At 46.2% G+C, this 14,898-nt stretch overlaps 1 protein-coding gene across 1 annotated transcript in view; it reads right to left on the reverse strand.

Moving 5' to 3' along the window:
• The window catches only part of TTC21A (tetratricopeptide repeat domain 21A), a 76,703-nt gene extending 61,815 nt beyond the window's left edge, over positions 1-14,888 (reverse strand). The window contains exons 1-9 of the mRNA XM_014519619.2: positions 14,838-14,888; positions 14,459-14,588; positions 12,482-12,595; positions 7,923-8,089; positions 7,076-7,198; positions 5,328-5,485; positions 4,778-4,862; positions 2,047-2,145; positions 387-582 (exon numbers count right to left, since the gene is read on the reverse strand). Coding sequence (XP_014375105.1) covers positions 387-582; positions 2,047-2,145; positions 4,778-4,862; positions 5,328-5,485; positions 7,076-7,198; positions 7,923-8,089; positions 12,482-12,595; positions 14,459-14,588; positions 14,838-14,864 — 1,099 coding nt within the window. The 5' untranslated portion in view covers positions 14,865-14,888. The remainder of the gene's footprint in view (positions 1-386; positions 583-2,046; positions 2,146-4,777; positions 4,863-5,327; positions 5,486-7,075; positions 7,199-7,922; positions 8,090-12,481; positions 12,596-14,458; positions 14,589-14,837) is intronic.
• Positions 14,889-14,898: the final 10 nt, after the last annotated feature.

Here is a 14,898-nt window from a genome sequence, read left to right on the forward strand (position 1 = left end):
TCTATAAACTCACTAGGGGGGACCAGAAGGGTTTGGGGGAGACCTTGTTTCCCCTAGCGCCCCCTGGGATAACAAGGAATAACGGCCACAAGTTGTTGGAGAGTAGGTTTAGATTAGACATCCGTAAGAACTACTTCACAGTTAGGGCGGCTAGGATCTGGAACCAACTTCCAAAGGAAGTGGTGCTGGCTCCTACCCTGGGGTCTTTAAGAAGTGGCTTGATGCCTACCTGATTGGGGTCATTTAAGCCCAGTTTTCCTCCTACCCAGGCAGGGGGTTGGACTTGAAGATCTACAAGCTCCCTTCCAACCCTACTTCTATGATTCTATGATAAGTGCTTAAAATTTTCACTTATCTTAAAAAAAAAAAAAGAACAGAAAATGCACCTGTGATTGCATCTACACTGCCTTCATCCAGCTGTATAGATTTTCCATACCACACAGAAGCATCTTTCCATTTCCCCTGAAGGATCAGTTGATATCCCAGCTCATTGGTAAAATCAACCTCTGGCATTATTAATTTCATAGCTGAATGTTCAATGAATCGATATATTTTCTGTAAGATACATTGATTCTTGCCACACTGAAACCAACAAAATTCACAATGGATAGATTACTAAGCAAAGCAGTATACAGAAAAGAAACATTAATTTCACATCTATATATAGATATGGGGCATATATATACAGAGGAGGACCCACAGAGTTGTGGTGGTGGCACGGTTGCACCCCACTTTGGTTGTGTGATGCATGTGCAGTGACCTCTCTGACCTCACCAGCATGTCAGTGCACCTCCTGCCAGAGCTCTGCACATGCCATGAGCTCATAACTGCTGATCTGTGCAGATGTCTAATGTTAGCCTAAGTTCTGCTGTGATCATATTTGGGGGTGAGAAGAAACCTATGTGCCTGGGAAGACCTGATCTGATAGCACAAAAGTCACAGATCCAGAAGAAGCAAACAAGAGGAAACATCTCTCTGTTGCTTATTGATTACAGCCCTCCCCTGGGAGAAGGGAACCCTGGGTTCCAGTCTCTGCTGCCAGGACTATTTATGCATTTGACATTAGATCAGGGATGGGCAATTATTTTGGCTGGAGGGCCAATTTTGGAATTTGGGTAAGCTGTTGCAGGCCGGGAGGGAGTGGGGCATGGAGAAGGGGAGTGCTGAGCTGGCGTGGCAGGATGGGGCAATTGATACTATCTGACAGGTGTGAAGCAGACAGGCTGGGGTGCCTCGGGGTGCCTGGCAGTGATGATGACACTATCAGCAGCAGCCAGGAGCCGATGCCAAAGCTGCCAGGAAGTGGACTCCGTCTGCTGTGCTACCCTTGCCCCACCACACACCTGGGGATAGTGGGACCAGCTGCACATACCACGGCCCACGCTGCCTCCCATGTCTGGGCCAGATGGGGCCAAAGGACATGCTGTGGGTCAGATAAAATCCCTTGGTGGGTCAGATCCGGCCTGCAGGCCATATTTTGTCCACCCCTGCATTAGATAGCTGTTTGTTAAAAAACAGAAAATAACCCTACCAGAAGGAACTGGAACTGAGGACTCTGCCAAATGCTTCTGAAAGTGTCATCAACACTAAGTTATAAAGTGATTGTCCCTCTTGTTTCCTGTGCTTTTGGCCACCTTAATTTTTACATTACTGGTTTCACAATGGCCCAGCATGAGCAGCTGTAAATATTCTGAATTCAAAGTTGAATGGCTGTGGTAGGTGCCTACATCAGAAAGAGGACTAGACAGAATGGATTCCAGGAGAATGCAGGTGACTGAGCTCCTGAGAGGGACAGGAATTTCAAACATACCCCTATGCTTAGCATTGCCCTCTGGCTACTTTAGGTGCCTCTGAGCTTCCTGGGCTATTTTCCAGCTTTCCTTGTTGACTGTAGATAATTTTAGGTTGCCTATGGTTGGTCAATTTTGATAATTCTCCTGGCTTAGTGCCCACATTTTAGTCACTGAGATATCTAAATGTAAGTTCCTCTGAAATCAAATTGGATCACACCCATAACTATCATCAGTTCTTACACAATATGCTTACCAATCTACTGATCACACAGATTTTCTGAAAGTGAAGGTCTGTGTTTTGAGGTTCATTAGTTTCCAAAGAATGAATCAGCTTTCCAAGCTGAGATGATGCCTGCGGAACAAATTTAATATACTGCTTATTTCAAAATGATACACACTAGTTCAAATACCGGTATTTCTTACACACCACTCAACTGAATACTATTTATTCATGGGGGTAAAATTCATGGCTGCCAAACGAAGTCCAAGTAAAATGCCTTTGTACAATGAACTAAGTTGGTTTGGGGATATGATACAGACTCTTATAATCTAATTAGTAAGAATACAGGCCAGCTGCACAATCTCTCAGTGGCTGCTACCCAACCACATGAACTTCATAGTCATGGATCCACTGGCCTTTTCTCATGAACCCTTTCTCTGTGATGGCCTGTACAGTGCTATGTAATTTTAAATGTGGAATCATGCTTGATATCTGCTGTGCAACAGAATTATAAATATTCCCTTACCCTTAGGACCTTTTATCACCATGGTACTGCTGGATGAATTCCACATTAGCTGCAAAAAATACTTATCAGCAAATCAGCATTGGTATTTGCAATGTATATTAATAAGATGTTGGCACTAGTTTAGGCTATTACTGACTTGTGTAGCTTCTAGACCAGGGGCGGGCCAGATCCAACCTGTCACATGCCTGGATCTGGCCTATGGGCAGGTGCCTGCCAATTGACTGTACCTGGCCTGCGACTGCCCCCGCAGCACTCTGCATGGGGCTGAGTCCCACTGGCTCTCACCTGGAGCAGCCTGTACCGTACTCCTGCTGGCAGCCTCAGACCTGGCCAGCATGCACAACTTCCTAGCAGAGATGCTCCCAGTGTGGCTGCAGCCACCCAAGTACTGCTCTGCTGCCTCTGCCTCCAGTGGCTCCTCCTCTTCCTCTTCCTGCCCCTGCTGCACTTCTCTGGGCAGCAGGTAGTGGTAGGAGGCAGTGACGGTGGCCATGGGACACATGAGAGGCACCACACGCCTAGCCAGGTGTGGGGTAGCTGCAGCCGAGTGGCTCCTGCTCCAGCACACAGGGTTCCAGCTACAAGCTACCTTCCACCCACTCAGCTGCCCGCAGGTGGCTGACCATCGCACTAGGTTGCTGAGTGGGTAGAAGGTGGCCGAGAACTGGAGCTGAAGCCCCTTGTGCTGGGGCAGGAGCTGCCCAGGTGCAGCTTCCCTCCACCTGGCTGGGCATGTGGTACCCAACACATGTCCCCATGGCCACTGCCCTTTCTTGTACTACCTGCTGCTTGAAGTGGCACAGCAGGGGCAGGAAGAGGAGGAGGAGCCACTGGAGACAGGGGGGAGCCCTGCAGTATCCGGGTGGCTGTGGCAGGGGCAGGATCGGGGTGGCTGTGGCAGCAGCCCTGCTGGGAAGTTGTGCGCACTGGCCAGAGCTGGGGCTAGGGCAGTGCTGTCTGGTTGATGTGGGGTGGGTGCAGGCAGGAGCATGGCACAGGCTACCCCAGGCAGGAGCAGGCAGGGCTCGGTCCCATGCAGAGCACCGTGGGGGCAGCCATGGACTAGAGGTAGGGGGGCAGACTGTATCTGCACCATACCACCTGGCCGAGAATTGATGCATGCACCCCCACCCTTCCCGCCTGCCCCCCACCCCATGCCAGCTCCAAGGACCTGGCGTGTAGGCAGCCCCCACACAGATGCCCCCCCCTCCACACACCCCCCACACATGCCCACTCCCCCACACACCCTCTCCACACACACACCACCTCCTAAAGCCCCCCTCATACAGTATACAAGACTAAGACTTTATTTTCAGCTATTAAGCAATCACCTCTATATACAGTACTCAGAAACACATAAATCATGACAAAATGATTTTTTAAATAAAATTAAAATATGTTACAATATATGTTTGATTTTTAGTATATGATTTATTTCTTATCTATAATTTGTTAAAATGGTATCTTCTGAAAGATTTATGTGTGCGGCCTCGACAGCTCACCAAAACTTGTTAAGGGGCCCTCCAGCCAAAATAACTGTCCACTGCTGCTCTAGACAAGGACATGTCATTTCACTACTCTTAGAATCATTGAAACTCATGGAAAGAACATCTAGGATATCATTTAATCAGGAGTGGCTAACCTGTGGCCCGACTGCCACAACTGGCATGGGCAGCCTCTGTGCATGTCACGTGGCAAATCGGGGAAGGGACAGGCAGCACAGTGGCAGATAGGGCAGGGAGCAGAAACCAAAGCAGCAAATTGGGCAGGGAGCAAAAGGGGAGCAAGCAGAAAGCAAGGGGGCAGATTACGCTGGGAGGGCAGGGAGCAGAAAGCAGAGCAGCTGATTAGGCATGGGAAGGGAACTGGAATCGCACTGGGGGAGGAATGTAGGGCTAAATTGTGGCATGTCTGCCAAACAGGTTGGGGCTACTGATTTAGATCATCCATGGCACTTCAGAAACCTGGAAATAGTGCTGAAGTTGGGGCTCATGCAGGTGAATTTCTCTCCCATACCAAATATACATGAAAGAAAAATAGTAACACTGGAGATCAACTGAAATATAACCTGATGGTAAAAGAGGAAGGTTTTGCATTCAAGTACTGGAATGTGTTCTGTGATTAGATTCTTCTTATACCACTCCTCTGGAAGAAGTGGAATGAGGTTTTTGGGTATCACAAAAGGTCATGGCCTCAATAGGAAATCTAAGATATTAGTTATTCTATGATAATACTTACCACATCATAATTTCCAGTCCTTGAAAGCTCATTTACAATAACAGTTTGAAGTCCATCTATATTGGTCTCATCTTTGCTCAGGATTCTTAAACAATAATTATATGTTAGTTGCATAAAACTTTACAAAGCAAAACAGATTAAAGTGCAGATAAATTTAATGTTTTAAGAATCTGCATCTTCTCTCACACTGTAGAGACTAGCTATTGACAGAAAGACAAGACGGACTTCCATTTGTTGAAAACAGAGGGTGTAACGGTAGGAAAGAAAGTGACTCTATAGGATCTGAGAATTTACACTACCTGACATAAAATGGAGCATGCACTGTTGACACAATACTCATGACATTTTGTTTAATGCTAGAAAAAATAAATAAATTGAAACACTTTGGAAGAAAACTGTTTAAAATATTTTAAGTTCAGAAACTTGCTCCAAAGCAATAAACATGGGAAAAACCATGAATATATCTACATAGTTTAACCTAGTAATAAGCATAAGAGGATTAAATAGATAAGTAGCAACATTTTGGTTTATATTTTTTATCAACCCCTACCTTCGTGCAGTCTCTAAAGTTTGCTCCCAGTCTTGCTGAGCTAAATATAGCCTCATCTTTAGGATTAATGCTGGCATGAAACTGGGGTAAGCAACTATTATTTGATTAACAACTTCCAGAGCAGCTGAATAATTCTGTTGCATCATGAAATATCTTATCTATGGAGAAAAAAAAGGAAAACTATCCTGCTGTTTCAAAAAGGTGGCATATTTTATCGGTGTTAATTACATATTATTAAATTGGTAGCAAATTATCATCTGCTCAATTAGTTGAACTGAAAAAGGATTCAGACCAAATGTTATTACAGCAGTAGGAGCCAACAGTGGGGTGGACTTAAGGTAGGCCCTCAGCCTTCTCCACATAGTCATTATAAGGCTCACCAGTAGCCACTATTGACAACTGAGTCCCTACAGTTGCCTCCCCTATCCACATGCATTGCCAGGATTAGCAAGGATGGAGCCGGTAGTCAGGGAGAGTTGGGCACTTTGTCTCCTTAGGTACCTTGGAAAACCACACTGGGTACTTAACTGAATATTTAGACACCTAAAAGACCTTTGAAAAATTGGTCTTTGTCACAGGGCAGTAAGGTGCCTGCTCCTTTAAGAGCAGAAACGGCCTAGGGAGAGGGCCCTAAGAGCCAGATAGAAACCCCGCAGGTGCAGGTTGCTATGGCAGCCAGCTAACGGGAGAATTAGCCAGCACCTGCAGCCGGTCAGCTCACAGGAAGAGGCAGGGCCCTGGGCGCACATAAACCCCTGGGCTGGAACTAGAGGTTGAGGTCTCTGTCAGCAGCCAAGGGGGAAGGAGCTCTCAGAGAGGAAGCTCACCAGAGAGGATTAACTGCGTGTTCTACCTCTGGTAGAATTAAGGGGCTCCAGGAGCTCACCAGATACCCTGGCCTACAAGGTACTTAGTGCTGGGGGAAGTTTGACTTTTTTAAAGGGACAGAGCACACCTTGAACTCCTTGTATTATGTTATAGCCCAGGGGCTCATATTTTAGTTGCTGTTTATAAACCGGTGGATTGGGCTGAGGCTACTGGGGGAGAAGGAGGCCTCATTCGGGGCCCACTACAGTGAGCGGACCCCAGCGCCAGGGGCATAGTGACAAAGGGGATGAGTGGACCCAGCGCCAGGGGCTGTGGAGAGAGAGAGACAGGGCTGCGGAGAGAGAGAGAGAGAGAGAGAGAGACAGGGCTGCAGAGAGAGACAGGGCTGTGGAGAGCCCCACGATGACTGGAGGCCCTGTTAAATTAAGGCCTCAGAGGGACAATGTCTGAATGTCATCTGCAAGGCTTGGGGTGAGGTAAAGGGGCAGTTTTGGAGCCATGCATCTAGCCCATAAGGCTTAGGGTGTCCTGTGAGGCATCCATGTTGAGCGGGACCCAGAAAGGGGCCAAGAATCCATGGGGGTCAGCAAGGTCCAGCAGGACTGTGTCCAGATAAAAAGATTGAGGGCAGCCTCCCTATATTACAATTACCAGCAAGACGTGGCAGGCAAGTAAAAGGGTTCCTGCTGGGCAAGACTGGCACAGTCAGGGAGCCCTGGGGGCATCACTGCCATCCATGGGGACCCCATCCCGTGACAGTCTTATATTCTCAGAAAACAATATGGGGTAAACACTGCAATGGGTGATCACAGGAAGAGGAAGGTGTCCTGTGTCCTCTCAGCCAAAGTCTGGTAAAAGTAGAAATACAAGAAAGAAAGTATAAAAGAGCTATAGAAAAATTTAAGAATCAACAGTCATACCTTTCCCATCATCCCAAATATATCAGTAGTGTCTTGTGTCCCTTCATCTAGGTATTTGATAGATTTCTTAAAAGCATTCTGTTTGTCAGAGGTGGAATACACCCATCCTTTAAGCACAAGGCCCTGTAAAAATTCAGATATGATGTGCCCAAAGTACAGTTTATCAGGCAACTGAATGACTTAATTTGTTTAAAATACATTCACTTTTTGTTTATGTTATAATGAATTAAATATTAAAAGGATGCTGATCACAAATTCTAAGTAGCTTGGAAATGATTTAAAGCAATGAAGCAAGCTGCAGAACCTTTTGCCATATAAGCAATATTTGATACAGTTTAATAGCAATGTCATCTTACTTAATATGTATGTCTCAATTGACTTGCATCAACAAAAAGGAGCATAGATTTTAGCCCACCATGTTATACTTATGAAATAGTTGTTCCACTTTCATGGCACTATAATGAAGCAGTTTATCTATTCCTTTCAAACCAGTAAGAGTATACTCACTATCGTTTTGCTTAAGTGTGTAGAGTGAAAATTGCTTACTCAGTTTTTACAGCATATATAATTAGACACAATAATAAATCAGTGAATATAGCCAGTTCCATTTTTTACTGCAGAAACTCAGCATAGTTATTTTTCTTTGCAAAAAACCCCCACATTTGCACTAGAGAGATTTTGTATAAAACAGGACATGGGAATCCAGCTTTAGATATAGTACATATTTATGTACTGCTGGTTAGTATTTTATTATATAACTGAAATGTGATGTTCACATTTTAATTTTAAATCTCAAGAACTTCTGCCATTGTTTTGTCTTATGAGTAAAAAATCTAATATATACTACCTCTCTAGATCCATTAGACATTTTCAGCATTCTGTCAATGTATTCAACTGCTTTATCATTTTTACCCATTAGCCACAGAAACATTCCTGCATAGTACAATGCATTAATCCCTATATTCTTCCGAGTTTCCTTTAATTTGTTCTCCAGCTCCAAAACAGCCTCACGATCTGAAAGCAAATATTCAAACCAATAATGTTTAAAGTACATCAAGAACTTCTGTATTGCCAAAAGTTGCCAAATGAACCAAAGGCTCAATCCTTCAAATATTTATACACATGGATAACTGTGCAGATGGGCAGGCCTACTGAATTCAAGGTTATTTCTGCATAGAAAAGTTTGCAAAAACAGGACATTTAAATGTTCAGGCTTTCCCTCTCGTAGGGGATTTAGATGCAATCCTGGGAAGTATTATGCACTCAGTATTTCTGATTAATCTAACAGGACTTGAAAGTTGTGTCTTCTAAGATTAAAAACTTTCTGCACGCAACTTCATTTATCTCCTGTTTGTCTCTTTCTGGTATTGTGAAATGCTCTTGTGTATAAGATACCAAATACCATATCACAGATACAGAGTTCCTGGAATCACCCAAACAATGAAAGAGCTTTCACAGTAAAGGTCTTGACTTATAAAATCCTATATGACCTAGGACCTACATACCTAACACACCGCCTTCTCCTTACATTCCATCATATTACCTAAAGTCAGCCAAAAGCAGCCTCCTGCAAGTACCAAAAATCCACAAGTTTGCTTGGCAAAACCATGAAATAGGTTGTTTCTGTTAGTTGCTCCTCAGCTCTGTAAATTGCTCCCCTCTGAGGGCCATCAGCATCAGATCTAGACATCTCTAAGAAGCACTGTAAGACTTTTATCTGAGTAGGTTTTTTGGATTGAGGGTACTCTTCAGGGGATTTGTCACTTATTATTCTATTTTCATGTTTTATCTGTTTTTTTACAACTCATCTTTTATTGTAATCCACCCTGAGTCTTTTCTCAGGAGGGAAGCATATAAATCTAATAAAGGAAGACATTTTATAATCTAAACATTTTCACCATGTCTCCTTTTCCTCTTGCTATTCAATAGTCTCCTAATAAATACACTTTGTTCCCTCTACATAATTTCTTTCTTTCCCAATTTCTCTCCTATATCCTCTGTCTCCTTCATTTCTTTCCTTTTTAATAATTATGTGATGATGCTAATGCCAAGCTATACTGCTTTTACTCATCTTGTTGTTCGAGGTTAACAGTAGGAGAATCAAATCTTGCTGGTGTGCACTAGAGACTTGGCCACTCATGGGAAATTACAGAAAACAACTGTGAGAACAACCAATTTAAAAACATCTAGGTTAATGCATGATAAATTATACTTTGCCAATTTTTTAAATAAATGTAGTTTAATTGTTTATAATACTATATCAAAAAATGTTCCACAATATATTTTATAATATAATGTTGCTGTAGAAATAGAATAGTTTATGGCATTCTGCTATGAAATCTCTGTTGATAATTCAGGTGAAATTGCTGAGTTTAGGATATTTGTCATTTTTGCAGATTAGTATGATAAGATCCCAGTAGTTCATCAAATACATACGTACATACAGGAATCATACAGCCTTCCTCTAAGGTCAGAGGGCAGTTTCTAGACAGATAGCCAATGTAGAGCGTACTGTACCAAAGTTGAAAGAATTTTAATTAGAAGAATACTTGCTTTGGTAAGTGCCATGCGGTGTAATGCCTAAAACAACAGTTATGATGGGTTTTAAGACTGCATCCAAAATGTCTGCTCGCTATAAACTGCAAGGAACTCACTTCATTTGCAAAGGTAAAGGTCACAGTCAAGTTGGTCAAGATTTAAAGTAAGGGGGTTTAAGGCGTTTCCTGGTTCTATAGAAGTCTTGTTAGATCAATCGCCAGTGCTTATACCACTAAACTATCCTGATCTCCAGGGATCTGGGCTTTTCATTTGCCATAGAAAAAAAAAGGGTGAAAAAAAGAGGGTTTCCCCCTTTACCCAAGGAAGAACACGGATTTCTCATTTTAGTGGAGAAACGTGGATTTTGCAATGCAAAGAACTCTCTGCAGGCTGGCAGAGTTCCAGCCTGCAAGGGCCTGGGGGGAGCAGGAGGAGGGCAGTCAGGCAGCAGCTCCTGCAGGTAAGTCTGGTGGGGGTGGAGAGGAGGGACTAAGACCCCCATAGGAAGGAAGGGGAGGGTTGCGCAGGGCTGACGCTGTGGGGTGGGGGACCTGCTGGGGGTGGGGGCCAGCTCCCCAATGCTGTGTGCACTCCTGGGAGCTAGGGGCAGAGGGACCCATGCCCCTCGGATCTGTGCATGGGGTGAGGGTGGGTGCAGGCTGCTCACTGCGGCCTTGGGCTCCCTGCTCTGCTGCCTTTCCCCTGGGGCCTCTGTACCCGGCGGGCAGGACCTGGTGCAGCAGGTCAGAGTGGGGATGGGTGGGGAAGCTCCTTCCTGCTGCAAGCGCCACACTGCCCTGGCAAAGTGTCACCTGTGCACCCTGCAACAGCACAGGTGGTGGCATAGGGTTGTGTCCATCTCTGCTGCAGGGTGGGCAGGGGGCGCATTACCAGGGTAGCGTGTGGCTTGCAGCAGCAAGGAGCTTCCCCACCCAGCCCTGCTCTGCCCTGCCCTGCCCTGCCCTGCCGGGTCCTGCCCACTGGGCTGTGGAGGCCCAGGGGAGGGCAGAAGGGCAGGGAGCCTAGGCCCACTGTGAGCAGCCCACACCTGACAACACCCCACGCACAGATCTGTGGGGCACAGGTCCCCTGCCCCCCCAGTAGTGCTCACAATGGCAGGGAGCTGGTCCCCTTCCTGCCCGAGCCCACCCCTACCCTCCACATGGTCTCTACTTCAGCTGTGCTGCCCAGGAAGGAGGGGGAGCTGGGCTCCACACACTGCTCTGCTTCAGCAGCTGCCACCTCCCATGGGCAGCAGCTGGTGTTTGGGTACTGGAGCAGGGGGCTGCAGACTTGGGTCACTGGCACCATAGTCCTGGCAGCTGGGGGCCCCTCTGGCAGGGCTGGGAAGGCAGGGGGCTGTGGGAGGGCAATGAGGGGCACCAGCCGGTCCGGGGGCCTGTGAGTGTGGAGTAAGGGGCACCGGCAGGGCTGGGAGCTGTGGCTTGGGAGTGAGGGACTTGGCCCTGTGCTCTGTGAGCTAAGGGGACAGGGGGAACTCTAATTTTCCATGATAAAAAATCTGAAATCAAACACCAAAACGTATAGGTATTTCAAATTTATTTTATTATAGTGATTGAGGCACTGCCAGGCTTCTAAATTGCTTTAAAATTGTAAATATATCAATAAGACATTGTGTTCAATTAATACCTATATATAGTGGTGTTTCATTTTATTCGCAGATTTGGGGATTTTAATCAGAGAATTTGTGATTTTTTTTTTTTTTTTTTTACCAGGGAAAACCAGGATCCCTTCAGTGATCTTGTAACACTAGCCCCCCAAATTTCGCTTCATAAGATAACTGACTCAAGACTGATATCTCATCATAAAAACCTAGCGAATACGTTATGGTAGATTTACTGCAAAAGAGCTGGTTAAGATGAAGTCATGGGGCACGTCGCCACGAATGGGAACGCGTGTTTCCCTGGAGACAAGTAGCAGCAGCAGCAGTGTGCTGCTACATGTCCCCAAGGAATGCCCATGCCACATGTGCTCTGGCGCATGGCACATTGCCCCAAGTTGGGTAGGGGAAGCTGGGGCCAGCAGCCTTACCTTACCTGGGGTCCTGCAGGAGTTTCAGCTGCGGCACTCCTCCAGCAGGGAGCCTGGCCAGGAGTCAGAGTGTGCCTCCAACTGGCCAAACTCCAGTTTCAGGCAGTGTGCGCTGCTGCCACATGCGCCACCTCACTTTTTTTAGGCACGGGTTTTTTAACCCTGGGATCTCCCAGGGTCAACCCCACCCTGCAAGTGTGGGGAATACCTATGTGTGTGGTGCGTGCAGTACTGCATACTACATGTTCGCGCTCATGTGGATGGGCCCATTGTGTGTATTCTAAGGTTTATGTCAACCAGTTATATGAGATTAAAACTACAATTTTTTTAACTAGGATTTTTACAATGAGATATCTCTTATAACATACACCTTATTGACTAGTGAAGGCTCTAAACTGCCTGATACTTAGCACATATGTAAGTTCACAAGTTCAAAGTGCTGTACACACATTAAAAAGGCAAGAGGTTTTTGTGATGTGTCTTACTGGACCAAAAGCTTACAAGCTTTTGGGAACAAATATTAACACACATAATTATCAGAACAACAGAGAAGCAGGTTACTGAGCAGTCGAGCAGATTTTCCTTTTCAACTTTTTTTGGGGGGGTTTTTTATTAATGCAGCAGTTTTTTGGGCTATTCCATCGATCAAAAAGTGTACTCTTATTTAACACATCTGGTAAAGAACATATAATTCTGTAAAACAATCTTCATTTTTATTCTACTGTCTATACCTTAGTTTAATGCATGGATGTAGCAAAAGATTACTGAGTTTGCAGGTTCATGATGAAGGACATGCAACAGACAAGAAAAACTCACCAATGGCTTCACATCTTTTGTGTGCATAAATGAGTGCCAAAAGGCAACACAATGACATATCGGTGTGACACTTTCTGGCATTCTCCAGCCACAAAATAGCATCTTGTATTTGACCTGAAAGACATGACAGGGGACTGATTCACTAATTCTTATTGTTTTAGCAACTGTTTAATTAGTTGTACACAGTAGCTGTACATTTTACTGATGTGCTGTGAGTCACAGGAGTTAGCTAGTTTCTAAATGTGTATTTGTTTGTATGTTGTTCTTGCAGAATGTTTGCCGCACCAAAGTGTTATGGAAGCACACAAATGTGATCAAGCCTGTAGTTCATCATCATTGGCTTATTTGCTTATTACAGCAGAAGAAATAAGAACTGCTCAGAGATGAGTTGTTCCCTTCCATTTCTTTCTAAAAATGGAAAAGAAGATAGCATACAGACTTATGTGTTCAGGGAGGCGTGAGCTTTTGTAAGTGACAGCCTATTGCATCATATATGCTATAACATCGGATGCAGTAGGCTGTCACCTAGAGAAAGCTCATCCCTCTCTGAATAAGCCAGCCTCTAAGAGTGCCTGTAGACAAGAGTGCCTCTAAGAGTGCAGGGACACTGCTTCAACACTGTAATTACAGCATGTTGGAACAGACTCGATTAATTGTGTCTGCTGCAGTGTGCTAATGAGCGTGCTCTTGTGTATGCTCCAGCAGTCTCCATATCTCGTGCATTCAGCATCCCTACGCTTCAAAATAGTGGTGGGAACAGTTTAACTAAAACTTTAGTTAAAGCGCCCCTACCAACATTTTGAAGTGTGGATGCATGAGACCCTGCAGGCACTTTAGAGTGGCTCCAAGAGCCACTCTAATTAAAGCACTCCTCCGCCCACATGTAAAGATGCATCCTGTTCTGTATAATTATACTGATACCATTTCTCACATGGACAAGCCCTGTGTTCACTGTGTCATCTGTCTCTTCCCTTAGCAAGTATGCAGAGGACACCAAGCTGGGGGGTGTAGTAGATATGCTAGAGGGTAGGGCTAGGATTCAGAGTGACCTAGACAAATTGGAGGATTGGGCCAAAAGAAATCTCATGAGGTTCAACAAGGACAAGTGCAAAGTCCTGCACTTAGGACAGAACAATCCCATGCACCAGTACAGGCTGGGGGTTGACTGACTGGACAGCAGCTCTGCAGAAAAGGACCTGGGCGTTACAGTGCACAATATGCTGAATATCAGCCAGCAGTGTGCCCTTGTTGCCAAGAAGGCTGATGGCATACTGGGCGGCGTTGGTAGGAGAGTTGCCAGCAGATCAAAGGAAGTGATTATTCCCCTCTACTATTCAGCACGGGTGAGGCCACATCTGGAGCACTGTGTTCAGTTTTGGGCTCCCCACTACAGAAAGGATGTGGACACATTGGAGAGTCCAGCAGAGGGCAACACAAATGGTGAGGGGGGCTGGGAGACATGACGTGTGAGGAGAGGCTGAGGGACCTGGGCTTATTTAGTCTAGTGAAGAGGAGACTGAGAGGGGATTCAATAGCAGCCTTCAACTCCCTGCAGGGGGGTTCAAAAGAGGATGGAGCTGGACTGTGCTCAGCGGTGGCAGACGACAGAGCAAAGAGCAATGGGCTCAAGTCGAAGCAAGGGAGGTTTAGGTTAGATATTAGGAGGAATTTTCTCACGAGGAGGGTGGTGAAGCACTGGGATGGGTTACCCAGAGAGGTGGTGGGATCTCCATCCTTGGAGGTTTTTGAGACCTGGGTGGACAAAGCCTTGGGTGGGACGATGTAGCTGGGGCTGGTCCTGCCTTGGGCGGGGGGCTGAACCAGATGTGACCTCCCGAGGTCCCTGCCACCCCTCCCGTTCGACAGGTCCACGAACACGTCCTCTGCCGACACCGGAAATGCAGAAATGACGCGAGACCCAAAAAACCAAAGAAGCACCGCTCCTCTTTCCCACCGCAGTCCGTCCTTCGCATTTACCTAAATGTAACGCCGCATACGCCTTGAAAAACAGCCACACGGGACCGCCGGCACGCTCGTCCAGTTCGAAACTTGCCGTACGCGTCGCACAGTTGAAATATTTTTCCTGCGCGTAAAATATCATACAAGCCTAGAGGGGAAAAGACCAAGAAAACTCATCTTATGTTATTATTATTATTATTAATTTTTAACGTGCCACCCCTGTGAGAAGACTCCTGCCCGGGGAGGAGCGCTGCTGCCGGTGGCTTTGGCAGCCCGCACGGCGCAGGAAAAGGGGCCTCTGGGGCAGGAGCGAGGGCGGTTCCCGAGGGGGACACCCCACCCCCCGGCCGTTTGCATGAGGCTGGGACACCGCCCGCCCCGCCCCGCCGCCTAGTACCAGGGCCTGGGGGTCGGGGCCCGTCATGGCGGCGGGCCCCCCCCGCCGGGGACGCGCGGCC

Source organism: Alligator sinensis, unplaced genomic scaffold (genome assembly GCF_000455745.1).
Source record: "Alligator sinensis unplaced genomic scaffold, ASM45574v1 scaffold885_1, whole genome shotgun sequence".
Taxonomy (NCBI): Eukaryota; Metazoa; Chordata; order Crocodylia; family Alligatoridae; genus Alligator; species Alligator sinensis.